This window comes from Halichoeres trimaculatus, unplaced genomic scaffold (genome assembly GCF_033239565.1).
Source record: "Halichoeres trimaculatus isolate MK-OKI-2021-1 unplaced genomic scaffold, fHalTri1.1 fHalTri1_scaffold_2, whole genome shotgun sequence".
In the NCBI taxonomy this organism is placed as follows: domain Eukaryota; kingdom Metazoa; phylum Chordata; class Actinopteri; order Labriformes; family Labridae; genus Halichoeres; species Halichoeres trimaculatus.
Genome location: NW_027437180.1, coordinates 14,240,117 through 14,267,725, shown reverse-complemented (window position 1 = coordinate 14,267,725; position 27,609 = coordinate 14,240,117). Strand labels below are relative to the sequence as shown.

General features: G+C 40.6%; 3 protein-coding genes across 5 annotated transcripts; 2 read left to right on the top strand and 1 right to left on the bottom strand.

The window, feature by feature from the left end:
• The first annotated feature begins 11,158 nt into the window (after positions 1 to 11,158).
• On the top strand, positions 11,159 to 13,071 carry LOC141805433 (transcription factor JunB-like). 2 transcript variants are annotated; one of them, XM_074690510.1, is made up of 2 exons: positions 11,161 to 11,543; positions 11,822 to 13,071. In XM_074690510.1, the coding sequence occupies exon 2, from the start codon at positions 11,860 to 11,862 to the stop codon at positions 12,751 to 12,753; it is 894 nt and encodes a 297-aa protein (XP_074546611.1). In that variant the 5' UTR covers positions 11,161 to 11,543; positions 11,822 to 11,859; the 3' UTR covers positions 12,754 to 13,071. The 2 variants fall into 2 exon arrangements, with proteins under 2 accessions (XP_074546603.1, XP_074546611.1); XM_074690502.1 differs by having other exon boundaries at positions 11,159 to 13,071.
• A 1,205-nt stretch (positions 13,072 to 14,276) lies between these two features.
• Positions 14,277 to 18,598, bottom strand: prdx2 (peroxiredoxin 2). The gene is made up of 6 exons (XM_074661787.1): positions 18,466 to 18,598; positions 17,374 to 17,497; positions 17,094 to 17,247; positions 15,546 to 15,668; positions 15,209 to 15,339; positions 14,277 to 14,646 (listed from the first exon to the last, which is right to left on the bottom strand). The coding sequence occupies exons 2-6, from the start codon at positions 17,474 to 17,476 to the stop codon at positions 14,564 to 14,566; spliced, it is 594 nt and encodes a 197-aa protein (XP_074517888.1). The 5' UTR covers positions 17,477 to 17,497; positions 18,466 to 18,598; the 3' UTR covers positions 14,277 to 14,563.
• Positions 18,599 to 19,779: 1,181 nt separating this feature from the next.
• LOC141799808 (protein Wiz-like) lies at positions 19,780 to 26,747 on the top strand. Of its 2 annotated transcripts, none has more exons than XM_074682180.1 (10): positions 19,780 to 19,856; positions 20,410 to 20,477; positions 20,986 to 21,264; positions 21,358 to 21,477; positions 21,661 to 22,458; positions 22,587 to 22,955; positions 23,441 to 23,655; positions 23,737 to 23,902; positions 24,644 to 24,797; positions 26,084 to 26,747. In XM_074682180.1, the coding sequence occupies exons 2-10, from the start codon at positions 20,465 to 20,467 to the stop codon at positions 26,238 to 26,240; spliced, it is 2,271 nt and encodes a 756-aa protein (XP_074538281.1). In that variant the 5' UTR covers positions 19,780 to 19,856; positions 20,410 to 20,464; the 3' UTR covers positions 26,241 to 26,747. The 2 variants fall into 2 exon arrangements, with proteins under 2 accessions (XP_074538281.1, XP_074538288.1); XM_074682187.1 differs by lacking the exon at positions 19,780 to 19,856 and adding an exon at positions 19,866 to 20,220.
• The last annotated feature ends 862 nt before the right edge of the window (positions 26,748 to 27,609 follow it).

Here is a 27,609-nt window from a genome sequence, read left to right as displayed (position 1 = left end):
TGATAGAAAGGCAACAGTAACTCAAATAACCACTGGTTACAACCGAGGTCTGCAGAAGAGCAGCTCTGAACACACAACACGTCCAACCTTGAGGCAGATGGGCTACAGCAGCAGAAGACCACACCGGGTGACCCTCCTGTCAGCTCAGAACAGGAAACTGAGGCTACAATTCACACAGCAACACCAAAACTGGACAATAGAAGATTGGAAAAACGTTGCCTGGTCTGATGAGTCTGGATTTCTGCTCCACATTTAGATGGTAGGGTCAGAATTTGGCCTCAACAACATGAAAGCATGGATCCATCCTGCCTTGTATCAACAGTTCAGGCTGCTGCTGGTGGTGTAATGGTGTGGGGGATATTTTCTTGGCTCACTTTGGGCCCCTTAGTGCCAACTGAGCATGGTTTAAAGTCCACAGCCTACCTGAGTATTGTTGCTGACCATGTCCATCCCTTTATGAGCACAGTGTACCCATCTTCTGATGGCTACTTCCAGCAGGATAACGCTCCATGTCATAAAGCTGAAATCATCTCAGACTGGTTCCTTGAACATGACAATTAGTTCACTGTACTCAAATGTCCTCCACAGTCCCCAGATCTCAATCCAATAGAGCAACCTTGGGATGTGGTGAAACAGGAGATTCTCATCATGGATGTTCAAACTCTCTGAGGAATGTTTCCAGTACCTTGTTGAATCTATGCCACTAAGAATTAAGGCAGTTCTGAAGGCAAAAAGTGGTCCAACCCGGTACTAGCAAGGTGTACCTAATAAAGTGGTCGGTGAGTGACCTCAGTCAAGGACTTGCAGATTTATTAAAGTTGGCTAATCACGTTAGCCTATTGCCTCATGTTACCCTCCACCCTCTCCTCCTCACGTCTCCTGTCTCTGTCTGGCTGTCCTGTCCAATAAAAACAAAAAGAAAAGGCCTCGGATATAACTTGAAAAAAGAGGAGTTTCAGTTCTGTTTGAAACTTTGTCTGTTAACTAAAGACGAACACGGCTGCCAGGAAAGACTTCTCTGCTGTACAGTTTGAAGTGAAATGTTGAATAACTGTAGATGGAAGAGAAGATCAAATAAGGGGTGTCAGTTTCGAGACAGATTCTATCTAATGCTTTCAAAAACATGCCATGAGTTATTTAAAGATGAGCAGCTAACCTCAGATAAAGGTATCAGCATTTCAAACACTAAATTTTATGAGATTAACTCCAGCCACTGTTCTCCTTGAAATAAAAGTGCTTTCTAAACCTTCTGTTGTATCATTTTTTTGGTTCTTTCGGTTTGACACTTCAATATTTACAATCATGTCACACCATCTTAAACTTTTAGTTTTTCTGACAGACGAACCCACGAGCGCTGTGGAATTTACGAGAGCTCACACATGATTGACAAAATGTCCCGCGTATGAGTGTACACAGATGAGTCACTGGGGGAAACTTAAAAGTGACATTAGTGTGTTTAATGTTTACAACAGTGTTTGTGGCTTGTTGTTTCTGAGTTAAAAGCTGAACTCATTTGTTTATGTGTTTTTCTGGTATTTTAAAATTTAGTGTGTCCCCCTTTGTGGTTGAGACTGTCATTCAAAACAATCATTAATCACTTTATATGGTGTGAGGTGACACACTTAAAGGTAGGTCATAATGTAGTAGAGATTGTTTTTTTTAATGCATCTACAAATTTAAACACCACAGGTCATAAATAAAAAAAAAGAATTGAAAACAGCAGCTAGCAAAATGGGTAGATGACTCTGTATTGTTGCACAAATGATCACTTCAGGATGAGACGTTTATACTCAGATTCGAAAGCAACACCTTTGCTTCGGCCACCTTTGTACCACATACTTGATTTTCTTTGTATGAGGGCAGCTCGCTTTGACAGGAAAGTTCCTGTCTGTGTGTGATAGTGACGGGTGAGTGTGTGTGTGTGTGTGTGTGTGGACACATGCATAAGGGAGCGTGTGTGAAAACCCAAGCCTCTGAACCACTTCTGGTAAATAAAATGAAAGAGGGCTATGCTTGTCGGTGACATCTTGAATAGCAGTCTTTATCCAGGTCAGATTAAAAACAGTGTGACAGCAAGATTCAAATGAAGGATGGAGATGACAAAACATAAAGTGAAGTTTGCATGTATCATAACTTTGATACACAAAAACACAAATTCAAACAGTTTTAACAGGCTGGAGAAAACCCTCTGGTGTTTTTAGATCTACTTAATTTAGGGCAAAGGCGTCTTAAGTCTGATGCGCTATAAAAATGTACAGGACTTTGTCATGTACAGTGTGAATTTCTGAATGTTCAAACAAATGTGTGAGTGGGTGGAAACTGATCTTATAGAATTCATCTTTAGTTTGGGGCTTTTTGAGTCATATATGAAAACCTTTTAGATATTTTAATTCTCCAACCAGAGCTGCTCTTTGTTCTCCCCTGTTTACCGTAACACTATTTTTAAGATGCTGACATTCATGGTACTCCAAAGCTGCTAAATTATGGCGCCTTTCTCTGCTAGCATCTCTCTCCTGAGCTTCCAGGAAGTGATGAAATGTAGAAGTGCTGAGTCTCAATGATCATCAGTGACAGTGAGAGCATCAGAATGCATTTCAGGCGCCCACACAGTTTCAACCAAACTCACACCCGTGATCTCACTAGAAACCACTCGAGTGGATACAGACAGACACAGACAAACTGTCCTTTCCCCTAATTGTAGCGTCCTTCAGAAAACATTTCTCATAATGCAGGTGTTGTCGGGTGCATGCAGGGATGCAGTCAGTAAGCATGCAGACAAACATTGCAGAGCTGGATGTGTAAGCATGGAGTGTGATGTCAAAGTGTGAATACTAACTTGAAAGTCACAGAATCAGCTTCTCTCAAATCTATTTTGCTAAAGAGATCAAACTCCTGGAGCAGCTCGATTTACAATGATCAAAATTAATTTAACAATAATTTCCTCCTATCCCCTCATAATCTGGACTCTACTGCGCTGTTGCTGCATTGAGATAAACATAGCTATCATCTCGCATGTAAATTACCTTCTGGGAAGTTGTGTAGGCTGGTGAGGTTCTAACCTCAAACCAACACCACAGCGTCTCGTTCTTTACATCAAGGGTAAATAAGCCGAATCATTTACCAGCTACAGTGATTAATCTAAGAAACGGAGCTCCTGTGGATTAGCTCTGCTTCTCACAGGTAGGTATGCCACTGCCACTGCCACTGCCACTGCCACTGCCACGGCCCTGTTGGAGGTGGACAGAGAAATACTGACAATGCAACTATGATGCCATGAATTAAACAGCCTGAACCCTGTATTAAGTTTTTTTAATTTGAACACTTTTAGATTCACAATGCACAGTAAGGATGAGCATTTACACCAAAATATTCACGGCTTCCCTGTCCCCAGACAGTGATTCACTTATTGACCATACAGAGTTGTTGAAAGGTAGTAAGAGATGGTTATGATCTACATTCATATTCTAGTTTTATCAAGAGAACTGTGCACTTGAAGTCATTTTTTTGTAATTCCTCCAGAGCTGTTTGACGCTGCAGAAGTCTGTGTTCTTGCACTGATGTTTCCTCACTTTATTTGGAGTATTTTCATGTTATTGTGGAAGGGTTATTTTTGTTATAGAACTGCAAAAAGCAAATAGCTTTCAGATACCCTACAACCACATTGCAACCAGGAGCTGGTGCAAGTAAGTGAATAAGTAAATTTCAATGTGAGATTATTTGATTTTTTTTTTAATGACATATTTTCATTTAACCTAATTTTTATCTCTTAAAAACCTGGTTCATGCGTTTCCATTAATGCAACCCAACGGCCACCAGCAGTTGACACCAGATTTGGTTGAATTTTCTTTTATCAGCTGAAATCAAAGCAGCAACAAGGAGCAGGCTGCAGAGGTCTGGAAATCTAACTTCTTAATTCTAAATCTTCTTTGCAGACTCAAAAAGCTGCATGTGTGGTACTCTCAACAACAGTCAGATGAGTTGGTGCATCATCATGTACCCAGTAGATATTGGTGCAACTTCTGTTCCTTTGTTTTGTAGGTTTGATGTCTGAGGACAGTTACATTAACTAACTGGAGTCTCTTGTTCTTGTAAGAAACTGACCTGTCTTAGATGTCGTCAAATAAGTAAAACCTCCAGATTGAACACCCTTTTTTATCTACATGCTTTGAGTAGCTCCCACTTAAAATATGACAGGAAAAAATAAAGACCCTGAGATGTTTGTTAGCGTTCAAAACAGCCAGATTTGTTCTTGCTTAATCTTTATGAGAAGTGAGCAAACAGACTCTTGGCTACACCTTCATATTTATCCAGCAGATACCAGAGTGTTATTCCTCTTCCAATTTGTCTATTGCCTCAGGTGTGTGTGTGTGTGTGTGTGTGTGTGTGTGTGTGTGTGTGTGTGTGTGTGTGTGTGTGTGTGTGTGTGTGTGTGTGTGTGTGTGTGTGTGTGAATGAGAAAGACAGAGATCAGCTGAGAAACACATTGAGGGACAGATAGAGAGTGTGAAACAGTAGAGATTGTTTTTTTTTATTAATTTATTTTTTATTTTTATTAATTTATTACCTCCACCAAGGAGGTTATGTTTTTGGGAGAGTTTGTCCGTTTGTCTGTGAACTCAAAAAGTACCAAACGTATCTTGATGAAATTTCCAGGAAATGTTCAAAATGGGATAAGGAAGAAGTGATTGAATTTTGGAGGTGATCTGGATCACCGTCTGGATCCAGGATTTTTTTTTGAAGGATTCTTTATCATTGTGAGATAGGGCTGTTTTCACCATATGTGTATATAACTCCACAATCAATGGTCAACAAATTATTGCACAAACCTGCAACTAACACCAAATTGTAGCAGACAGTCTGCTGAAAGGGAGTATAACATTAAAGTAGGACTAAAGTGTTGGTGACAATCACAATATGCTTGGTGGAGGTCTGCGCTCTCTGAGTGCCTTTCTAGTTTCTTAAATTGTTTTTTTTTTATTCATTAATTTATTTTGTTTTAATGAAACAGCTGCTTCTTCTCTGGGAATAACCGAGCTCTGAACGCCAAGCCTTGAATACCAGTGATGCAGTGAGAAAGATGAGTGTTTTGAAGAAGTTGGAGCGAGCACAGACTGTATAAAACATAGAAGTAGTCCCTGTGACATCACTCTTTTGTGATAGTCTTAAAGCCTATTGTCTGTATGGGCTGCACTGGGAATGTTTAACTCAACCTAGCTTTGTATGAGTTTGGATGAGGCATAGAGGCCGGTCTTAAGCCTCTGTGCAGACAGCTACCCACCTGCCAATCCAATCAACCTTGTCCAATTTATGAAAAATGACGTATTCAGGCCTAAACTGTTGTTTGAGCCAGGCAGTAACATGTATTAGTGCTGTAAATTTCAACTTTCATGAATTAGAGTGGATGTGGTTTTCAGTGTTTCTGCAGCCACAGTTAAAACAAGTGGACTCCTTATGAACTGCACTTTGAACTAAGGGAGCACCTATGACGATTTTCTGGCCAATGACTGATCTTTAAAAAGCCCTAGCTGGTGAAAACGATTTTTATTATTTATTTTTAATAACTGGCAGCATATACCTTCAATGTTCCAATCTTATTTTATTGAAAATCATTGAACAATACATGTGAAACCATTAAATCTTTATGTTTTAACTTACACAACCAACAAAGAGTCCTGAGTTTTAGGTCTCAGAGCAAAAAGCAACAATGTCTAGTTTGAACATTTCTACATAGTCTTCATACTGTTACATCAGTATGACGACTGTTTCGTAGCAGGGTTGTGACTTTAAAACATTGCTCTGAATGTTTAATTCACCCTGTATAAAGATCTGAGACCCACTTACAGTTTGCTTCATAGAACATGTGAATGTCCTCGACATAAAACTTTTTAAGCACGTTGTTGTCCCAGCTGCACTACAGCTGGCCCTTCACCACAACTTATTGAGGAAATGAAAATGTGGTTTACCAAAATCCTGCTCATCCTGGCCTCCTGCCTGCTCACATTCACTTCTCCAATTTTCACACAAAGAGGAACTCTGCAAGAGTTAGAGAGAGGTTTTAACATCCCAGATCTCCTCTCTGATCCACCAGTTTGAAACAAATCTGCATTCAGAGTCCATCTTTCTGTGAGTTACGTCAAAACATGTAGAGATTTGGTTTTAGGGTCAATGACGATACAGTGAAAATAAAGGCCTTCAAACCTTTCAGCAGAGAGGGATTTGGATTTTTTTTTAGTTCCCGATGTGTGTATCCTTATTTAGAGAGCCTTCAACATGTCTCAGTTTGACCTGCTTATGCAAATCTATTTTCAAACTTAACCCAAAGAGTTAAAGTCTGTGCAAGTCTGTAATATCTTGTTTGCTGTGTAAGTAAAATCATGGCACAGGATGCCTCAGTCTCAAATAAATGATAAATCACACCCTTATATTCACGTTTTAATCCTCAGCTCAAATCAACCTCACATTTAGTCCTTTTAAAAGAAAAACAACAATGAGCCAGCTCAATTAATGAACCAAATGGGCATGTAAAATCAGATTAGACCTAATTAAACCCCCACTTCCTGCTGTTTGCCTTTTGCAGACTGGCAGAGTGACAGGGAGTTTAAGCATCCGTGTGGATGGAGGGGAAGTGGGAAGGACAGCTCCATATGCGTTACGTCAGCCCGAGGGGACAGCTGGGTCCTACTGTCTTTTCATGCCACACTCATTTGGCCTGAGCAATCATCTTGTCTTGTGCTAAAGGTCCCTCGTCGCTACAAGGCTCCTTGGCACTATCTGGGAGCTAGAGACGAAGAATATGCTGATTAAACATGCCTTCATTAAAGCGATTACATGAAAAAGGCGCTTCACTTCCCATGGGCGGCCAAATAAGGATAAGGGGGAAGAAGAAGAAAATGGCTTTTGGTGCAGAGATGGGGCTCATGACAGAAAAGAGGAGGGGTGAAGGAGGCCTGCTTGTTAGTGTGGATTGGAGTGACCTACACAGTCTTTAGGGTCTGACAAACAGTGTTTTGGCTTCATATGCCGGGTGAGGGGTGAGCTGTCCACTCCTCTCGGGGACAGCCAGCTTTCGCCCTCAACCACCTACCTGACTCACTGCACCTACAGGCCGCTTCCAGGTCATCGAGCTTGCAGCATGGAAGACCTTGCCAAAGCAAGAGGTGGAGAGGTGTTACTTCTAGTTCATTTAATAAAGCCATGTATGTGTGTTAGAGTGCCTGCACCGCGGCAGACCACGAGGAGACAGGGAGGAGGACGAGGACTTTCAGTGGTGATGAAGGCCAAATGAAGGTCTGCAGCTCACAGGCTTTTTGTCCTTTTACTACAAAGTTTTGTCTGAGGGTCATTATTTTTTTTAAATTTCTTCATTAATATCTATGACAGATAAATGTATTTGAATCTGTTTCTCTCATTCAGAAATTGAATTAATCTTTAACTTTTCTGCCTATTAGTATTTGGTTGAAACATTCTTTATACATTGAAAATATCTCTGCTGGGAAATTTTTTATAATTGAATACAGCTTTTATGAAACAGAAACAGACTTAATATTTGATTTGTATTTTAATTAATGATTAATATATCTAACATTAGCAAGCATGTTTGCATTGTATATTAATTAAAAAGTAGAACTACGATAACTTGTTACCTGACAGTGTTGGAAATTATGATGACCCAGTACATATTTCATATTCCAGATCTTAGTATCCAGAATATTGCCAGGATCTGGATCGTACTTTTACATCTGTCAGAAATAATGGTGACCTTGTCTCGTATTGTTTTGCAAAGCAAGCCAATCATTTCTGGTGGAGTTTTATATATATATATATATATATATATATATATATATATATATATATATATATATATATATATATATATATATATATATATATATATACACACACACATATTTATATATATATATATATACACACATATACACATACATACACACATACATATGAAAACAGGCCTGGTGAAAACAGCCCTATCTCATAATGATAAAGAATCCTTTAAAAAAGTCCTGGATCCAGATGGTGATCCAGATCACCTCCAAAATTTAATCACTTCTTCCTTATCTCATTTTGAACATTTCCTGAAAATTTCATTAAGATCTGTTTGTTACTTTTTGAGTTATGTTGTTCATAGACAAAAATAAAAAAGCCTCACAAAATCAAAAACTCCTTGGCGGAGGTAAAAATTTAGACTTTTGCACTGGTCCTCACACCGTGGTCCAGTCAGCTTCATTTTCAGACCTGTCAGTTTGTGGCCATGGTAAAATACTAACAAAAAAAACCCTGACAAATAAATCAAAAAGTACCATGAATCATGTTTGATAAGTAAATGCGTGCAGCTGAAATAAAAGTAATCTCTCTTAATGACTAACTTGTACAATAGTACCTGGACTAGTTCCCCCTATACCCCCTATTCTTCCCCCACTGTGGACCTGTGCCACTCAGCCACTCATTGTAGCTTTATACTCCTCTCATTATTGTTTTTCTTTTGTCCCTGCATTTGAAATTCATTCCCCCATCTGTCATTTTAAATCACACCAGCGCTCAGAGTCAGTGTATTAATTTTCACGTATGAAGAGTGGGAATGTGTGTCAGTGAGTATCAGAGCATCGCAACACTGAATTTGTGCATATAAGCAAGAAAATGTTCAGAACCATGGAGCTAGTATGAAAACAAACAGATGACACAAAAGCTCGGATAAAATAAGGCGATGTTGGTCATTTTATATGTGATTCAGCACGAAAAAACACATCTGATAAGCAATCACGCCTTTAGGATTTCTCAGCAGCTCCTATAGTGACCTATGGCGACCTATATAAGTTAATGAGGTCACTTTGAAACTGGAACTGGCCTCAGAGTGATACTTCACTCCGTTTCCCTGAAACTACTTCAGTTTTCTGTTTCCCTCACTGACAGAAGACCTGGCACATCAGACCATGTTTGAGTGGGAGGACCTTGACCCAAACTGACCACTGCGTGACAGCTCAATCTGCCAACAATATGCCTCAAGTGTCACAAATAATGTTCAGTAAGACTGAGGTTCAAAGGTCAAACTAGAGATGTAAGAAATATTTTTCACCCTTTCTGCATGAAATCTCTGATTCAAATTCACCATCACATCAAACAGTGCTCATTTTAACTAAAACTGAGAGTGACTTTACATTATCAGAAACACCAGGACTGAAAAATATCCGAGGTGATATCATAACGATGTCATCATGTTTGTTCCTGTTCCTCCACAAGGAGCCAAACTGCATGTGCTGTGGAGCTGGATGAAGAAGGGAGATTATCTAAATTACACTTACTAAAACTGAATGATGCGGGCTGCATGGTGGCGCAACGGTTAGCGCTGCAACCTCACAGCAAGAAGGTCACCGGCTCGACCCCCAGCTTGGCCTGTGGGCCTGTCTGTGTGGAGTTTGCATGTTCTCTCCGGGTACACCGGCTTCTTTCCACTGTCCAAAAACATGCTCATCAGGTTAATTGAGCACTCTAAATTGTCCCTAGGTATGAGTGTGTGTGTGTACATTGTTGTCTGTCTGTGCCAGCCCTGTGATTGACTGGTGATCAGTCCAGGGTGTACCCCGCCTCTCGCCCAATAACAGCTGGGATAGGCTCCAGCCACTCACAACCCTGGGCAGGATAAGCGATAAGAAGATGAATGAATGAAAATTGAATGATTAGAAATGTCCCATTTGGTGAGTCCAGTACTTTACTCATAGGTGGGATTGTTTGATCTCTGATAAAGGCAGAACTGTACAATTTTTCCTCTTTAAACCTCATAAGCAGAAAATAATACAGCCAACATTAAGTGACAGTAAGGACAGTTTACATCATTACATCTTATTTGTTGGTTACATGACTTTTCACCTTGATGAACCACTCCTTTAATCCAATGTTTAAAGTCACATTAAGAATAACATTACCCTCCAGTTAAATGACTACACTTGACAGATAAGGTGTTACCATAATAAGATTAAACACACACTCATATGTGACCTGAAGACAGGTACAAACAGACGGGTGGAAAGTTGAACTTCATGACATGAACGTGCTTGAGCATACAGCCCTCTGGGAAGTGACTCAGAGGACACGACCATACGGAGACGACAAAGACGTCTTTCTATCAAACAGGTGTTTGGCTCTGTGGGGGATGTGGCTTTACGCTCGCATACTTCCAAAGTTTAGTCACTTATTTACACTCCTGTCATTTTCATAAGACCATGACTTCAGTGGATTTAACAAAACACTAAGTGACACTTACTTTGTTTGGGGAAGTAGTGGGGTTTATTATCAAGTCATATAAATAAAAGATTAACTTGACCTACTTACATTTGAGTCTACTATATTTTGAGGAAATTCATTGGATTACGCTACTTCTGTCATTTTGTGATGAGGAGAAAATTATGTAATAGATTTCAAAATACCAGCTACTAAAGAGGAGTGATTATTCTAGATAGTATAAATGTAGTACAATGCAGTCAAATTATTGTTATTTCTAAACAGATGTGACTTTTATTCTTAGTCCTTAAAATAAATGTTGATAATAATAACCATATTTATTTATATAAATCTTTGTTTTTTATGGTGTAATTCATGATCCATCTGATCATTTTGTTGTTTTTGGGGTAATGTGATGACAACTTATATAAAATCAGTCATTTCTCTTGTTTTCTGGACTAAGGATTTGGATTTAAAGAAGATGTGGTCATGGCCTATGCTTCTTACACCACTCTCTTTCACTTATCTCTATTTTGTATCTTATTCAATATTTACGTTTCCCTTACAACACTATAATATCCGTTACTCCAGTGTTTGTTTGTTTGTTTGTTATGTTTTCGTTATGTTTAACACATTAAAGATATCACCTACCTATCCTCTCCAGGCCTGCTGGGTGAGGGAGTGAAGCTCTGCGCCTCCTCCTCCTCCTCCCACATCCCGGAGAGCTGGAAGAGTGCCAGGATGGGATTGGCTTCCCGCTCCTGCTAAGGAGGAACTGGTTTGCCAGGATACCCAAATATGGACTGGCCCATATCAGCTTGGATCGCATGACTAAGCACCAGACTATATAACCGATGGGACTTTTGAGTAAAATGAGAGTCAAAGTGTCTTTGGAGTGCCAGGTGTCCTGGTGCGGTTCGGGAGGACTCGTTGGTCTAAAGTGAGAAACAGGTTCAGGCTGCTCCGTCAGCTTTCTTGATATAAGGTCTGTCTGTGACTTAGACCCGCCTGTGTTGTACCTGGGTGAAGTTTTCCTTGAGCAGTAGGCTGCGTCTTGTTGTTTACAGTCCTTGTTCCTGGCAACAACGTCATCAACTTTCTGACATCCCGGAGGCGGGGAACACGGAGGAAACAGCCAATCAGCTGTCTGGTTGTAGTGCCCATGAAGCCCGCATACTTAAATGCAGCACTCCGGCCGCCTGTCATTTCTCAAGAAACACGAGTGGATCCACTTTCAAAGCACACAGAAACAGGAGTGAAATGAAAACATCTGCATTAGTCACTGGACTCCGCTTTGAATCCAACTAAAGGTACAAATCGACGACTTGGTACAGTACAGTTCCACTATTTTGGAAGTTTTGCTCTGCCTTTTTTTTTTTTTTTTTGATAGATTTGAGCTTCAGTATAATATTAGGCTACAGCGGGACTCTGTGCCGGAGCTTCAATCATTTGGGACACTGACGCCTTAGTGTCCAAGCAGCATCTTTACAGCGCACTTTAATATTTGACTGTGTGATTTGAAATATGTCCACAATAATGGAACAGCCTTTTTATGACGACTCGTTTCTCTCTGCTTATGGCCACCCAGGCGCAGCACTGCCAGACTACAAGCTGCTAAAGCAGAATATGAACTTGAACTTCTCCGATTCATACCGGAACTCTAACTTCAAGTCGCAGCACCTGCGCGCCGAAAGTGATTTCTATTCTGCGGGGACAGCGGACGTGGGCTCATTGAAGCTCGCCTCTCCTGAACTAGAGCGCCTGATCATCCAAAACAGTAACGGGGTCATCACTACAACACCCACACCTGGCCATTACCTGTACAACCGCGGGATCACGGAGGAGCAGGAGGGCTTTGCTGACGGTTTTGTGAAAGCGTTGGACGACCTGCACAAGATGAACCAGATGGCGCCTCCAAACGTGGCCATCGGCACCGGCGGGGTTTCCTGCTCGGCTACGGCCACGGTGTTCGGCCCAGCCATGCAACAAGAACCCCTAGAATACACAACCCTCAACAGTTGCACAACGAACCCCAGCCTGTCATCTGGAGCCAGCTACCCCTCCACCACCATCAGCTACCTGCCGCACCACCAGTACCACCCGCACCCCCAGGCCGTTGCGCACGGATCTCACCATTTCCAGCACTCTCTGGCAGGTGCGGGCATCCACTCGCAGAGGTTCAGCGGGTTGAAAGAGGAGCCCCAGACAGTCCCCGACATGACGAGCAGCGACAGCGGCTCTCCACCAATGTCTCCCATCGACATGGAGAATCAGGAGCGGATCAAAGCTGAGCGCAAGCGTCTGAGGAACCGGCTCGCAGCCTCAAAGTGTCGGAGGCGTAAATTGGAGCGCATCGCTCGCCTGGAGGACAAGGTAAAGGTCCTGAAAACAGATAACGCCGGACTGTCGAGCACAGCCTCTGTCCTGAGAGAGCAGGTGGCCCAGCTCAAACAGAAAGTTATGACACACGTGAGCAGTGGCTGCCAGCTCATGTTAGCGCCCAAAGTGAAGTCTTACTGAAATACAAAGCACTTTTGAAACACTGGACAATAACTGCACTGACTCCATGAGCAATGACTCTCTAAAAGAACTGGATCATAATGGTTTTTGGGGCTGATGAACTGATCTAAAGCCGATGCAGAAATCATACAACATAAAACACTTTGGGCATTTTTGAACACGTTTTTAAAATGGTCCTCTTGGCATTGCCTGTTTACATTTTACTTAAATTGCTTTTTGTGTTGTATTAATGTGTAAGTTATTTGCGTTTCTCAGGTTGAGCCTGTCTTTTTTTACTTGTACAGTATATATTTAAGTAAATGAATTCATGTACAAAGATTGATGTGATGTTGTTTTTATTGAGGTTAAGAGCACCAGATCACCTCATTGGGATTTTTCACACTAAACCTGGTTAATATAACCACACTGAAGTCATCACTTCACTTCGCCACGGGAGTCGTTTGACGTTTGAGACGTCCCAGCGTAGGATTGTTTCTCTATTGACGTAAATACGTCAGTCCATATATGGTCAACTTTGCTAGCAAACGTCACATCACGAAAAGGTTTCCGGGAACCCCCTCCTACACTGTCCGTCAGTAGAGCCGCGTCTTCTACCAATCTCACCGCAGTGTGTGTGTGTGTGTGTGTGTGTGTGTGTGTGTGTGTGTGTGTGTGTGTGTGTGTGTGTGTGTGTGTGTGTGTGTGTGTGTGTGTGTGTTTAGAAGTGTGATTTGTCAATGAGTGGTTTATTCTAGTTTGGGGAATTTCCCCGTTCTTCTTTCAATTTCCCAAAACAAGTCGTGAGAACAGTTCTTTAGAAGAAAAAAAAGGTGGTTGAGACAAGTTCCAGATAAACACACAAAAGACCATGACCATGATGAGCAGGAGCTCCTCTGAAAAAATAAGACCTATGGTCAGCTAGAAATGACTAGGGGGGGTTAGAAGTTAAATGAAGAGAGCCTTTTTTAAATTAAAAACAATCACTCAATGTGTTTTATAGACTATAAAGTCTAATCAGAGTTATTCAGTACGAAGATAGAATTAACATTATCATAGGGACCATAAGTAAAATAACATGTAGTTTAGTTCTTATGTTATCTAACATTTCAGAGCGTATTGTCAAGCTGTAATCTTTCTAAAAAGAATCTGTAAAACTAAAGGTCAATTTGGATTACTGCACACCTCAGAGAGTAAATTGTACCTTTACTTTATTAATTCAGGCCTATGTTAATTTTCACAACAACTAAATCTTTCCTAATTCCTGTTTCCTGTTAGTTGTGCCAGGTTTTTCTATCCTATGCTGAGTCAATCGTCACAAAATATCCAGGATTAACCAAGACTTCACAGCTTTGTCACAATTCAGATCCTCTGCTGGGCACACGGCCCAGAAGTGAGACAAAGTTTCACAAAATGTTGAGTGTTAATACTTCACTTAGTAAGCAGAACTCAGGAAGATCAATTGCACCACCATGAGGCCATTAATGTAATTACTCATTAAATACTTTGACAAACACATCAAAACTAACTTTCACAAACACAGTCAATATTTTCCCACTGTTTTAATAAAGATGGTAGCAAATGATTGACAGCAAAGAAAACAAAACCAAACGTTTTTTCTGAAAAAAGGAACAACACAAGGCTTTCAGTGCTTGAGACTACGAGGTTGCCCCATCACTTGTACATTAGACATACAAAGATAAGGAACTTGATCAAAGGTTTCATCTAACAATCTCAGACAATACTTGGACGCCATGAGATACTGCTTCATAGGGACACCTCTGGTAGGTAGGCAAGTGCTATGGTTAGGAAGTCAGCTAGCAGATCTTCACATTTACTGCTTTGAGAAGAACTCTTTGCTTTTGTCAACATCCGGGACGATGGTGTCACTTCCTGGTTTCCAGCCAGCAGGGCAGACTGAGTAAAGAGGGCAAAAGAACAAAGTTTATTATCAGACATTGAATGTTAGACGTTGAACTTTGCATATCCTGAGGACAAGGTGCATGTGTAAATACCCTGAGGGCTAAACTAATAACTCAAGTCCAACCACAAACTTACTAAACCTTCCGGAGTGAGTTTACAGCTGTTAGAAAGCTCACTTTGAGATATGAAATGAAATTCAAATGCAAAAAATGACAAAAATATTGAATAAAAAGTACTTGAAAGCCACAGCTCTGTGTGATAACCATCCTGCCCATCTCTCATGAACAGGAGGAACAGTAATCCAAATTTACTGCTTAGCAAATAGTCATAACTTAACATCTCAACCAGGACAAACAGGAAATTATGGTAAACAGAAAAGGGAAAAATACAAACTGCAAAAACAAAACAAAATAACAAGAGTTACCAGAGGTATTACTTCTAGTTCTGTTTTTTTGTCATTAAAGCCTTTTTGCCATTAAGCAAAAATAATTACAAAAAGGTTTTCAGAAGGAGGACAAAGAACAAGCCCTTGTTTGTATTAGTAAAGAGATTTTACCCTCTCCGTATTTGTCGGTGTGCTGGAAGGCCTGGACCAGGCGCAGAGTCTCATCCACGGAGCGGCCCACAGGCAAGTCATTGATGGTGATCTGCCTCAAGATGCCCTTATCGTCAATCACAAACAGACCCCTGAGGAGGCACAGATTCAGTTACAAGGTGCAAATCTTCATTTTCTCAATCAACAAACTGTTCTGGGACATTGTCTCTGTTCTTCTACTGCTTGTTTAAATGTCACAGAGGTGATAATGGTTGGTACAACACTTTGATCATGTCGCAGCAGGCAGAAGTTCCTTATCTGTCATTTTCTCCAGAATGACATAAGCATCCTGTCTAACCTGTATGCAATGCCGTCATCCTCCTTCAGCACACCATAGTCTGCAGAGATTGTCTTTGTCAGGTCAGCCACCAGGGGGATCTTCATGGGACCCAGACCTCCTTGCTTCCTTGGTGTGTTGATCCTGCAAGGTTAAATATTTGGACAGAAGTTAACGCACTTTGACCTCTCATAGCATTTTCTACATACCGTGACATTCACCTGTTCACACCACATTCATACACTGGTGGCAGAGGCTGCTATCTAAAGCACCCGCTGGCACAGTGGGGCAGGTTCCACACTGCTGGCACAGCTACAGGGGGGCAGTTTTAGGATCAAGGATCCAGAGACACTGTAGCATGCTGACAAGGGAACCTGGGATTGAACCCCCCCCACAAATTGTGTTGTCAGTCAGTAAGAAAGTGTAATTCACATTTATGTCTGGCACTTCACCTGGAGACTTTTAGGAGGCCAAAAAGAAGACAAAAATATGGTATATTTGTTGTTTGACTGATCATTGGCTACTCAGACGAAGTAAGAAACTTTCAAATTCTTCTTAACAGATAAAAATATTTTTACGGAGTATAACAGCTTAAATGGATAATTAACAATAATGGACAGATTTATCTGTATTCACATAAAAAAAACATATAACATATATTGATCCAACTTCTCAATAAATCTTTTTGCAAATATGGCACGTGGATGAGGTCTAATGAGGTCTTATTCAGGATTTAAGCCCTTAAAGAAGTACTCAGGGTTCCATGTGCCAACGGATGAGAAATGTAGAGATGGATTTAAGGTTGCTGCTGGTGTGTTGGTGCCTGGATCTACTTATTTTTTTCTTTTTGTTACCAAGCCCCCACAGTGTTTACAATGTAGACAGGAGTATGAGTATGGACCTGTTAGATAATTTTAACATCAGTTACACTGTTGTGCTTATGTGCATGTACTCTTATGTAAGTATTCAAGGCTCTTTATTTTCTTTTACTTACAGTTTTTTTTAATCTTTCTATTTGTAATGTTTCACTATGAGGAAGAGGACTTGGTTGGGGTTATGGCAGGGGGGGGGGGGGGGGGGGGGTATTGCATTTTTTCAGACTATTTTCTTAAAGCATCTTTTCAGTTTTTCTTTTAAGTAAAAAATGTTGCAATATGAACTACTCAGGTTAGCCGTTTTCCAAATTCTCTCATTCTTCAAGGAATTACAAAACCATAAAGTGTTACCTCTAAGCATATTTGTACTTATCAAAACTTTGCAGAACTGCTGGAAAAGAGATAACCTGATAAGTTCGGATGGGTGGCTTCAGATCACGCCCACTTCATTAACCGTATTGTTTAACTGTCATCAGAGGTTATCCCCATCTAAGTCCTTTCAATTCAGACAACTGCTAACTCTGAGCAACTTTCTCTCTTAATCAATGCTGAAGTGGACTCATAAAACTTTTTAAAAGAACTCTACCTAACCCTTGTGTTGGCTGACAGCACTTTTAATGCTTTTATTATGTTAAGCTATAACTGCATACAATAACATTTATGGTATAACTCAAGTCAAGATTTCCTTCCTCACCATGCCAAGTGACTGAAGTGGGAGTCTATGGAGCAGCCGATCACCTCACAGCCAATACTGCGAAACTCCTCTGCCCTGTCGCTGAAAGCCACGATCTCAGTGGGGCATACAAACGTGAAGTCCAGGGGGTAAAAAAAGAAGACCACATATTTTCCTGAAAGACACAGAAAGGAGCCACTCACTCAAATTGTGATTGTAGTCAAGAGTTCATATGATGAAGTTAAAAACATTAACAATACACCAAGAGGTGTAAAACTCCAATGAGCGACAGCACAGTTACCTCTGTAACTTGACAGCTTGATGTCCTTGAACTGTCCATCCACTACAGCTGTGGCTGTGAAGTCTGGGGCAGGTTTGCCAATCTTAGCGTTTCCAGAAGACATGGTGGAGGAGGAGGTGGAGGACTGTGGGAGAGATTGTGCAGAAAACTTCAAAACCTCATACACCGTCATAGATAAGCTGGGGTGGGCGGGGCCTAATGCACCGGCTCTAATGGTATCAAAGTCCCCAGGAACCATGTGCCAAAGATCAAATACCGTCAAAATGTCTAAAATAAGTGCTGCAGGCTTAACAAGAGACCAGGTTTTTGCATCGCTGTGGTAACGGGTGCACTGCTCCAAAGCATGTGCAGTTAGGCAAACCACATAAAGTCACATGCAAGTCATGTTGGGCCAGCGGGGAACAATAGCCTGTTAGAAGGCTTACATAACCCGGATAATCTCACACTAATAACAGGGTACTTGTTTCATTTAAACACGTTTTATAAGGGGGTTGCGCATATTCATTGACACAAATAGCAGTTACTTATATGTAACAGCTCGATTTCATAAAATACTACTTATATCATAATTTGATCACGCCGGTCCCTTTAAAGCAGACGATGCACCTTGAATATATCTCAATAACTAAAGTTAGGTCGTACTTTGAAACGTGTGTACTTCAAAGTAAAGGCCTGGTTCGTCTTTTTATTCATTATCTGACAAAATCTCGAGTCTCCATGCCTTCACAGAACTATAGACATGCAGACGATTGTTTAGTCAAAGGTCAGCTTTATTGCCCATCGCTTCACAGCTGAGCGCAGTAAAAGCAGCTAAGGTTAAATAAAGCGAGGGAGCAGCGACCAGTCTGTGTTGTAATCTGCAGCCAGGGACAAAGAAAGAGCCAGAGACAGGCCCAAGTACCAAGAAAGGAGGGAGCGATTGACCCGCACTGACAGGCCAGCCTGACGTTAGCTTCACGTTTATGTAGTTTACCATTTCTTTAGTTTCTCCCAGTTCCAGATTTAATGATTTATCCTCTTTAAGAACCATGCAGAATATGTTTTGTTTATAGTTTTACATAAGCAGACAGCAACACAGCTTGCATAACTCACCTGTCTATGCGAAGAGCCGAGGGAAACTTTGCAGGGCTGCTGTCTGCTGCTGGCAGGAGAGGAGAGAGCACTCAAAGAAGGGACTGCTGCGTGCAAGAAGTAGGCGGGGCAAACAGAGAAACCCGGATGTGAAATAAGTTCCTTCAAAGTAAAACTTATTTAATTACAAATTTTGGAGTTCAATGCATTGAGGAAATCATGAGTAGTTTTCAAACAGCAACACTGTATATATTTGCCTGTACCTAAGAGATCACCAGCGCCAAATTTGGTTATTTCTAACTACTACCGATGGGCGACCTCGACAATCCACTGCAAAGTCTACAGAAGAGTTCTGTGGTTTTCCTTTTAAAAAGGTTTTCTTGGATTTTTTTTTTTGTAGTAATGGGCACTGGAGCTGTACTGACAAAAAGAAGAAGGACAGAAAAGCATTAAAGAGCTTAACAGGAGAGTGATAGAGCACAGGCTAAAACGTGGGTTAAGCTTTTATTTGATAACAGATTTTGTAGATGAGCACAGGATTCACCAACATATGTTACAGGCACGTCTAGTAACACTAAACATTCTGCTCTCCTTTTGTACACTAAACTCTGATAAAACCAAAGTTTACAAACTCTGCATGTTGTCATATTTCAAATAATAGCACTGCATTAGGCTACTACAAATAAACACGTTACCTTGTCACTTTGCATCATGCAAGGTGTTGTCTTGAATAATTGGTGTTAAAAAGCTGATCTGATCTCCATTCATTTTTTCAAAAACAAATGCCCTTTTGGCAAGGGTCATGTCCTTATTTCAATTGATAGTGCAGAAACATTAGATATACTAGTTCATTTTTATAAATCCTAATTTAACCATTTCTTTATTTTCCAAAATATGAGACACCAGTGAAACCACAACTTACATACACAGCAGCTTTGGGACCAAACTATCAGTTTAGAATGACATGGCATGAATTCACTGGAAATAAACATATACATTGACAATAATCTTAAATAGATAAATACCAAAAGACAAGTAGTAAAACAATATAAACAAGCAAACACAAATTTACCATATTTATAAAATTTATTAAGGTAAAAAGGTTTGTTTGGTTTTTTTTTTAAGTGGGGGGGGGGGGGCAAGTTCACCCCTTGTTGGTTGCTGGCATGAATTCCCAACTCAGAAATATGTTTCCTTACATATGGCTGTTTATATGATAGCTTTTTAAAACAACAGTTTTAGGCCAAAGCCTCACCCAAACAGGATTTTTTTTAAACTATGTCGCTTCTTTTCTGTTAACTTGTGTGTTTTATTTTGAAAAAACAGGACCAGGAACGAATGTAGTTGTACTTCCGCTTAGCATGTCAGTGTGTTTGAAATAGCTGGAAACAGAAGCTTGTTCACCGTTTTGGGTAAATGGTTACTTGTATTTGCCGATTAATCGTATTGTGCTCTTGAGTCGTAGATTGTGCTATGTGAGATGTTGTTGTGAAGACTGATAAAGTGCAGTTTAAGCTAGCATGAAGCTAATGTTAGCATGCCCTCGGAGCAAAACAAAGGGAGCTACATGAGTACATGAGTATCTGAAGTCTCCTTTAACAGCCTGAATTTATCAAGATATTTGGGACACTTAGAGAGTCAGTTTAGTTTGTTTTTCGCCAGGTTCATAACGGGGTTTAGGGACTTGATTATTTATAGTGTAAGAGATTTTTAAGTTTTACCGCCGTTTGCGTGTTTTCTGTAAGGACGTCAGTTTACAGTTCTTACGCTTTAAAGGTTGGCTGTCATCCTCAGAAATATATATGTTTTACTGCCTGACTCTGTTTTCCAAAGAAGAGTTAGTTTGACGATGTGACTACCACAACAGTGTCATACATGTTTATTTATTTATTTATTTATTTATTTATTTGTTATTATTTTTAATCAAAATAGAAAAACTGGATTATATGTCTGTCTCTCAAACAGGTCTACACGAACTGCCTCCTCATCAATCAAGAGTCCCACATAATTACACTCAGCCATGGATTCACAAGGTGAGGGAGACTGTCATCATAAAATTAAAGTGTTATGTTGTACTAAGATTGCTGCTACATTTTATTCTAAACGTATTTTTATTCCCCAAAATAGAACAAAACCATGTTTACAGGTAATAGATATATAAATATAATTCGACATTAAAAAGTAATATGGTTAAGCACTTGATTTTATATTTCTTTTTTCTACTTACTTATTTTTTAAAATAACATCTATTTTATTATTTGTATTTGTCTCCAGGCTGAGCAGTGAACAATAATCTGTGGTTTCGTGTTACCTGACAGAAAATAAATCCCAGTACAAGATGAACAGTTATGAATTCATAATAAGGGAAAAACAGGGTTTTTGCATTTCTGTTAGTATGTATAGCCAGTTGACGTAATTAATGACTTTATAAGGTAATGACATGCATCTTGCGGTAGCCTGATAGAAAATAACTTCAGTGTTGTAATTTTTCTTGACACACTGAGCTTCATTTGTTTGATAATGAGTTGAACCTCACAACAGCAAACCCTCAGCCTGTCATCTGTGAGGTCTGTGGGACATACTTTGAGACACGACGAGGGCTCTCCAGTCATGCTCGTCTTCATCTGCGACAACTTGGTGTAACTTTGTCAGAGAGCAGCGGAGCTCCTATTGACCTTCTTTACCAGCTTATCCGGGAAAGAGATGGCGCCCTCCCCAATTTCAACGTACACACCTCTACCCCTGAGAAAAAAACTACCCAGCAGGAGTCCAGGACACCTTCAGTACCAGAGGACAGAAGTGCCAACTCTAAAGCAGGAGGTAGAATAACCACTTTGCAAAATATAGCCTAGGGATCTCCAGCCAGACCTAAAGAGCCTTCCTCCACCTCTCTCTTCCCCTTACCCCCCTTAGGTCTTGGGCTGGTGGAGTCAAAAACTCATGAAAAGAGCAGCTCATCATCATCATCAGAGCACCAAACCCCAACCAAGCCACTTTGGGCGCCGCTTGAAACTGATGCTCCAATTACCTTAGGTATATCTGAATGCTGAATGGGTGTTTTACAGAAACATGTGAAATAGCTTTATGTTCAGGGTAGAGCTTAAATTCCTTCAGTAGATTTGTGATTATAGAGCCATTCTTGTCAGGAGGAATTTTTTAGGCTTATTGAATATTTTATCTTTGTGAATGAACGCTTTTTACTCATTCTTTCCTTAGACACCAACAACGAGGTCTATGTGTGCCAGCTCTGTGGTAGCTGGTATGAAACCCGCAAAGGACTGTCCAGTCATGCTCGGGCCCATCTGCGCCAAATTGGAATTCCCGACAGTGAGGTCAAGGGCAGCCCAATCGACCTTCTGTACCAGATCATGGAGGAGGAGGGGGACTTGAAGCCCATCAATGTTGAGCAACAAAAGGAGCCCACCTCAGACAGCCCTCCTAGGTCCTCCACTAAACGTCCTTCAAATCTGTCCTCTCCAGCTGCATCCCCTGCCAGCAAGAGGCCTAGAGTGCCAGAGGATTGTACCTGTATCCTGTGTGGGGAGGAGTTTGAGAATCGAAAAGGCTTGGCCTGCCATGCTCGCTTTCACCTAAAGCAGGTTGGAGTGGTTGACCTGTTGGGGAAAAGCTCTGCAATCGACACACTCAAGGAGCTGGTCAGCAGTGGAATGCTTCAAACTGTTAAATCCCCCAAAACAAGCAAAACAAGCAGCTCATCTGCAGCTCTGGCCCCAGCCATGTCCCCAGCACCAAGTGGATCACAGGTTTCATTACCCTCGTCTTCCCCTTCTCCGAGTCCTGCCAAGAGCACTTCTGATTCTCCTGTTAACAGACCCCCCAAAGCGAAAAAAGGCTTTCGGCTTGCAGTGGATCCCCTTCATAGAAAGCCTAAGCCTGAGCCTATGGAGACAGAAGTGTCCCCTCAACTCCAGGGATCCAGCACCAGCACCAGCAGTAACTCCCCAGTGCAGAAATCTCTTCCTGCTGTTGACTCTCCAAAGCTTGTAATTCCAGGTAAAGCTGCACTATTTATTGCTAAATAGCAGTTGCATGGTTCCAGATATTTTCTGCTTCAAGTAGATAAAGTTTTTGATTCATGCTGTGATCAACATTCACCTGTGTTCTCTAAATGTCCCCTGCAGCAGCAGCAGCCTCCTCAGATACACAATCCCCTCCTACAGTCCTGTGCGATTACTGTGGCCAGCTGTTCGATACTCGTAAAGCCCTGTCCTGCCATGCCCGGGCCCACCTGCGGCAGCTTGGTCTCACTTGGTCAATCAAGTCCTCACCTCTTGATCTACTGAAGGACGTCATGGTGCACGGTGAAGGAGGAAAGAAGAAGTCTTCTTTAGGTGGGTCACAAGGGAAAGCAACATGGACCCCTCAAGGCTCCATAAAGTCCCCGAGCAGCCCTCATATTGGAGAAGCAGCTTCCAAACCCAGTATGTCACCTCTTGATTTTTCCATGAAAGAGAAATCTTCCTCCGACAAGCCTGGCTCCTCGCTCCCCGGTAAGAGGCTTAAGGCTGATCATATTGTCCTCAGTGCCATGTTTTTTTTTCAGGTTTTATCACACTTGTGTTTGTTAACAGTAAAATGTTTCTCAACCACAAGCTGCTTTACTGGTGCTTACAGATGTTACTGTTGTGTAACTTTGATTTGGTAACAGATAAAGTTTCTAGCTGTAAAAACAAAAAACTGTTTGTGGCTTTGTTGAAAATCAACACCTTGAGTTGGAACAAAGCTGAAGCTCAACTGACAGGGCAGATAATTCAGAGAGAATTGATGAATGAACTAACACAGATCATTAGTCACAGAGAAAACGCTTCCTTTGTCGCTGTAGCCAAGACAAACCCATCAGGAATTGTTTGGTTTTATGAATGAAAGAATACTTGGGTTGTCATTTGAAGAGATTGATTTGAGGCATTTATTTTTTTATTCATAACAAAAAAAATGGTTGTGGTTTAAAAAAAACTACTGTCTTTTATTGTGTCAGATACATCCTGTGAGCTCTGTGGGTTTGATTTTGAAAACCGCAAGGCCCTGGCCAGTCATGCAAGGGCCCACCTCCGACAGCTGGGCCTCATAGAGTGGAAGGCAGATGGAGCAAGTTCACCAATTGAGCTCCTGAATGAGTTAATCCGTAAAGATCCTGCCAAGGTGTCAGCAATAACACGACGCTATCGAACAGGAGACCTTTATATCAAGAAGGTGGGCTGCTTTAAAATAATTCCCAATCAGATACACATGAACTTCTCTTTGAACTTAACCTTCAACCTTTTGTTTTATTAGTCAGGGAAATCTTCTGCATCAACCTCAACGTCCACAGAGCCCGAAAACCAGAAAGCTGGAGCTCAGCACCATCATCACAGAAAGGACCCAAGTTTATCCAGACACTCACAGGGCCACACGCAGACGTTTGGAGCCCACAGTGATTCCAGTGTGCGCTCCAGAGGAGGTGAGATATATTTTATCTACACATACAGATTAGGCTGCTTGATGCTTTCTTTTGGAGTGAAAATATAATTTTTCAGGAAGAATGATGGAAAGTAATTTAAAAAAGTCATGGGCCTTTTTTTCTGCTGAGTACAAGACAAATTGTTAAGATTTTTTAAGAAGTAAAAGAGAGTTAGCATTTTAGGCCGTGTCCACACTTAGCCGGGCATTTTCAGAAAACAAATATCACCACATCATTCATTTTTAAAAATACTTTTGTCCACATGCAACGAGCAAATACGTCGATAAGTGCAGCTCGAGGCATGCCTAACCTATGTTTGGCAGTGTTTCCCAGACGTAAAATCCATACCAGCCAGTCAGAATGAGTCCTCGTCATTCAGCTGTGACGTTTGAGAACCGAAAACTCTGTTTACTGGCGTCTACACAAAACCTTGAGTTTTGCAAAAACCTCATCATGGCCGGAGTTTTCAGAAAACATAATTATCAGCGACGCAAAGCTGTGGTTTCATGTGGATGGCAGGCGTAAGAAATATATGGTTTCCCAGATACTTGGCTACGTGTGGACATGGCCTTAATTACCTTGAAATAAGCATGCAACACAGCCACCGCTGCAGGAAGTGTCACTGGACCGCCGTGTGGACATTAATAGCTGGTCAGGCTGTGTTCGTAAAGAGCCCAGAGTGCGCTCTGAGGTTTGCAGATGAGTGCTTATTGACTCTTCATATTACTCTTACACTTTCAGGGGTCCATCCGCCCAAACATGGAAAACAAGCAGAGAATCAGGACGGAAATTCCCAGCAGCCACCACGAACAGGTAGCATTCCTGCTATGCTGCCAAAGCCCCCGCTAACGCCGCTGGTCAAACTGGTGGGGAAAGTCTACTCCCTCAAGTGCAGGTCAGTCCATCTATGGCGTTACAAACATGACAAATCATGTTTTCAGTATTCTTGGAGAGATCTGTGCAATCATCTGGAGTCAAATACTGAATGTCTTTTTCTATGTAACACAGCCTGAAAAAAGCCTCACCACATTCGCAAACACTGACAAGGCATTTGATAAAGTGTTTTATCTTTTGCCAAGATTGGGTGTGTTTGGGAATTTACAAGGGTTGTCTCTCTCAAATTTTTACTGAATAAGACAACTAAGTACCTTTAATACATCTCTACTAATAATGCATCTTTATTTCTTTAAACTGTAACTCATTCTCTGTGCGTACATATTACACACCAGTATTAGTGTGTTTTTGACCAGCTCGCTCCTGGTTTCCACAAAAACTGTACAGTTCATCTCATTACTCATCTCATGTAATATTATATACAATAATAGCCAATATCTGCTCATTTTATATAAGCTTATCTTAATTTATCTCATCTGATGTCATACCACACCATCTGTAATCTTATATCATACATCACACTATCTCATCTCATCTCATCTCATCTCATCTCATCTCATCTCATCTCATCTCAAATATCACAACATTTAACAACGTATCTCATCCAATATCACAGCATATATTATCAGCATGTATAATCTCATTTTATATTATCTCATGGTATATAATATTATCTAATCTTCATTTACTTCTTATTTTACATTGTATAAAATATCAAAAACCATTTCATCTCGTATCTCACCATATATCCTGTTATTTCATCTCTTATATCAAACCATATCTCATTTCAACTCATCTCAACTCATATATCAAACCATATAACCTTTTGTATCATCTTGTCTCATATCATATATCATTTTATATCTTATGTCAGCATGTATCATTTCATGTCATGTGGACTGACTTTAGTATCATCAGGTTGAGAGCACAGCACAGCTTTGCACAACAGTCAGTGTGGATGTTGAATCTCATTTTAGTCACATTAAAATGCAAAGTCTGAGTAAATGACAGAGCTGTAGCACTTTTTGGGTATTTATTTTCAGCTTTAAAATAATTAATGTGATTTAATTATTATGTGATAATGTGAATGTGCTTTTTTTAAACGGGACATTATGATTGAGAAGTAGTATTGACAAAGAATGAACAGTTCTTGGTGCAATAAGTGAACACAGTCCATTCCTGACCCAAACCTAATGGTCCTCTTTCTTACTTCTTAGCTCAGACCTCAGTGGATCAATAACAGGAAAGCTTCAAAAGTAACACTCTACTTTTCTTTCTGATGTTTAGGTTCTGTGAAAAAGTGTTTCATGGACCCCTGTCTGTTCAAGAGCAGTGGATCACTCACCTGCAGGAGCACATCCTGTCTCTGGGATACAAAGGCAAAGCATCTCCTCCTGCTGCACCGGTCGCAGCTCCAGCGCTTGTCCACCCAGTCGCTGTCTAGTCCACAAACCCAGTCTGTTCTGCAGACTCTGGAAGATGTGTTATCATTGTGTCTGTGTTGAGTGTCATGTTTTCAGACGAACAAAAATAACCACTAGTTTTATTTGTGTCCTGAAGAGGGCAATCAGGAGTCATGCAAAAAAGCTGTGAGCTTTGATTCACTCAGGTAAAATCCACCAGCAACAACAGGTCACAGTACTGGTCGCTTAATGTTTTTCAAAATGATTTAACTCTCATTTTGACGAGCCGTGCTTTACTACTCCTGACAGCAGTGTATTTATTTTTTTAATATGTGAAGACAGAGATTTCCTGGAGAAGAATACAGATCAGTGTTTTTCTACTGACTGGTCTCGCTGAGAAGATGGGTTTATCTTCAGTGAAGTCACTTTTTTAACCATGAACCAGGACACATAAAAATGTTTTTCACATGAAATTATTTTTGAACAATATGCTGTCACTGTAAAGGGAAGCATACTCTTTTTTTCCAACTGTAGATGTCTCTGTTGAATAAAATAAACAACAGAAATGTACTCACTGAGTCCAGTCTTGTTTTTTTACTTGAGATAAATCTGCTGATCAATTCGCAGGACTTTTTACATGTCTATTTTTTAAACACTTAGACAACATGCCGTCCCGTGTAGGATATGTGAAATGTTTGTTGTGTTTTTTCAAACCAAGAGCAAGACAAATATTTGGGTATGATAAACAATCTACACGTCCAAAGTGGCCACTGAGCTCATAAGATGCTCAGAGTAAACATTTGACTGAGACTTTATTTCCTCAGCATTTATCAATAAATTAAATAGTACAAATGAATTGGTAGATGGACTTGTACTTATTTTGAGTTTTTAAAGTCTGTCTGCCCACTTAATCAGAATGAAACAGGTCATTTTACAAAATCGCTAGTACATCAAGTACAACACTGCCAGCCCCAAGTGGCAGCCTGACGTTTGTGCTTCAAGATTCTCAATCTGAGCAACTTCAGAGGTGAAAAAAAAGGGCAGATATGGATGTTTAGACTTTACAGAAAAAAAAGAAGTCAAGTTTTTTGAGTATTTAGAAAGAGTTTAAGTTAAAAAAAATTTGTGGAAAAGTATTAAAGCAAGGACTGAAGTGGACGCTGAGTTGGACACCACAGTGTCGTCAGCGTAGAAATGTAAATGTGCATTGGAGACACTTTAAACAGCAGCAGTCTGAGGCCATGTCCACGCATAAACGAGTATTTGGGAAACCGCGTATATTTGTCATACCTTAAGGCCTGTCGTCCACTGGAACCTGCAACTTTACGTCACTAAAAACGTTTTGTTCTTAAAACTTTGGCCAAAGTGAAGATTTTGGAAAACTCCGGTTTCATGGTTTTGTGTGGACGC

Coding starts and splice junctions, on each gene's coding strand:
- LOC141805433 (XM_074690502.1), top strand. CDS start 11,758: ATGTCCACAATAATGGAACAGCCTTTTTATGACGACTCGTTTCTCTCT.
- prdx2 (XM_074661787.1), bottom strand. CDS start 17,476: ATGTCTTCTGGAAACGCTAAGATTGGCAAACCTGCCCCAGACTTCACA. Junction 15,669..17,093: donor CACTTCAGTCACTTGGCATG/GTGAGGAAGGAA, acceptor TTAACCTTGCAG/GATCAACACACCAAGGAAGC. Junction 14,647..15,208: donor CACCGACAAATACGGAGAGG/GTAAAATCTCTT, acceptor CTCTTTACTCAG/TCTGCCCTGCTGGCTGGAAA.
- LOC141799808 (XM_074682180.1), top strand. Junction 22,956..23,440: donor GCCTGGCTCCTCGCTCCCCG/GTAAGAGGCTTA, acceptor TTATTGTGTCAG/ATACATCCTGTGAGCTCTGT. Junction 23,903..24,643: donor CAGTGTGCGCTCCAGAGGAG/GTGAGATATATT, acceptor TTACACTTTCAG/GGGTCCATCCGCCCAAACAT.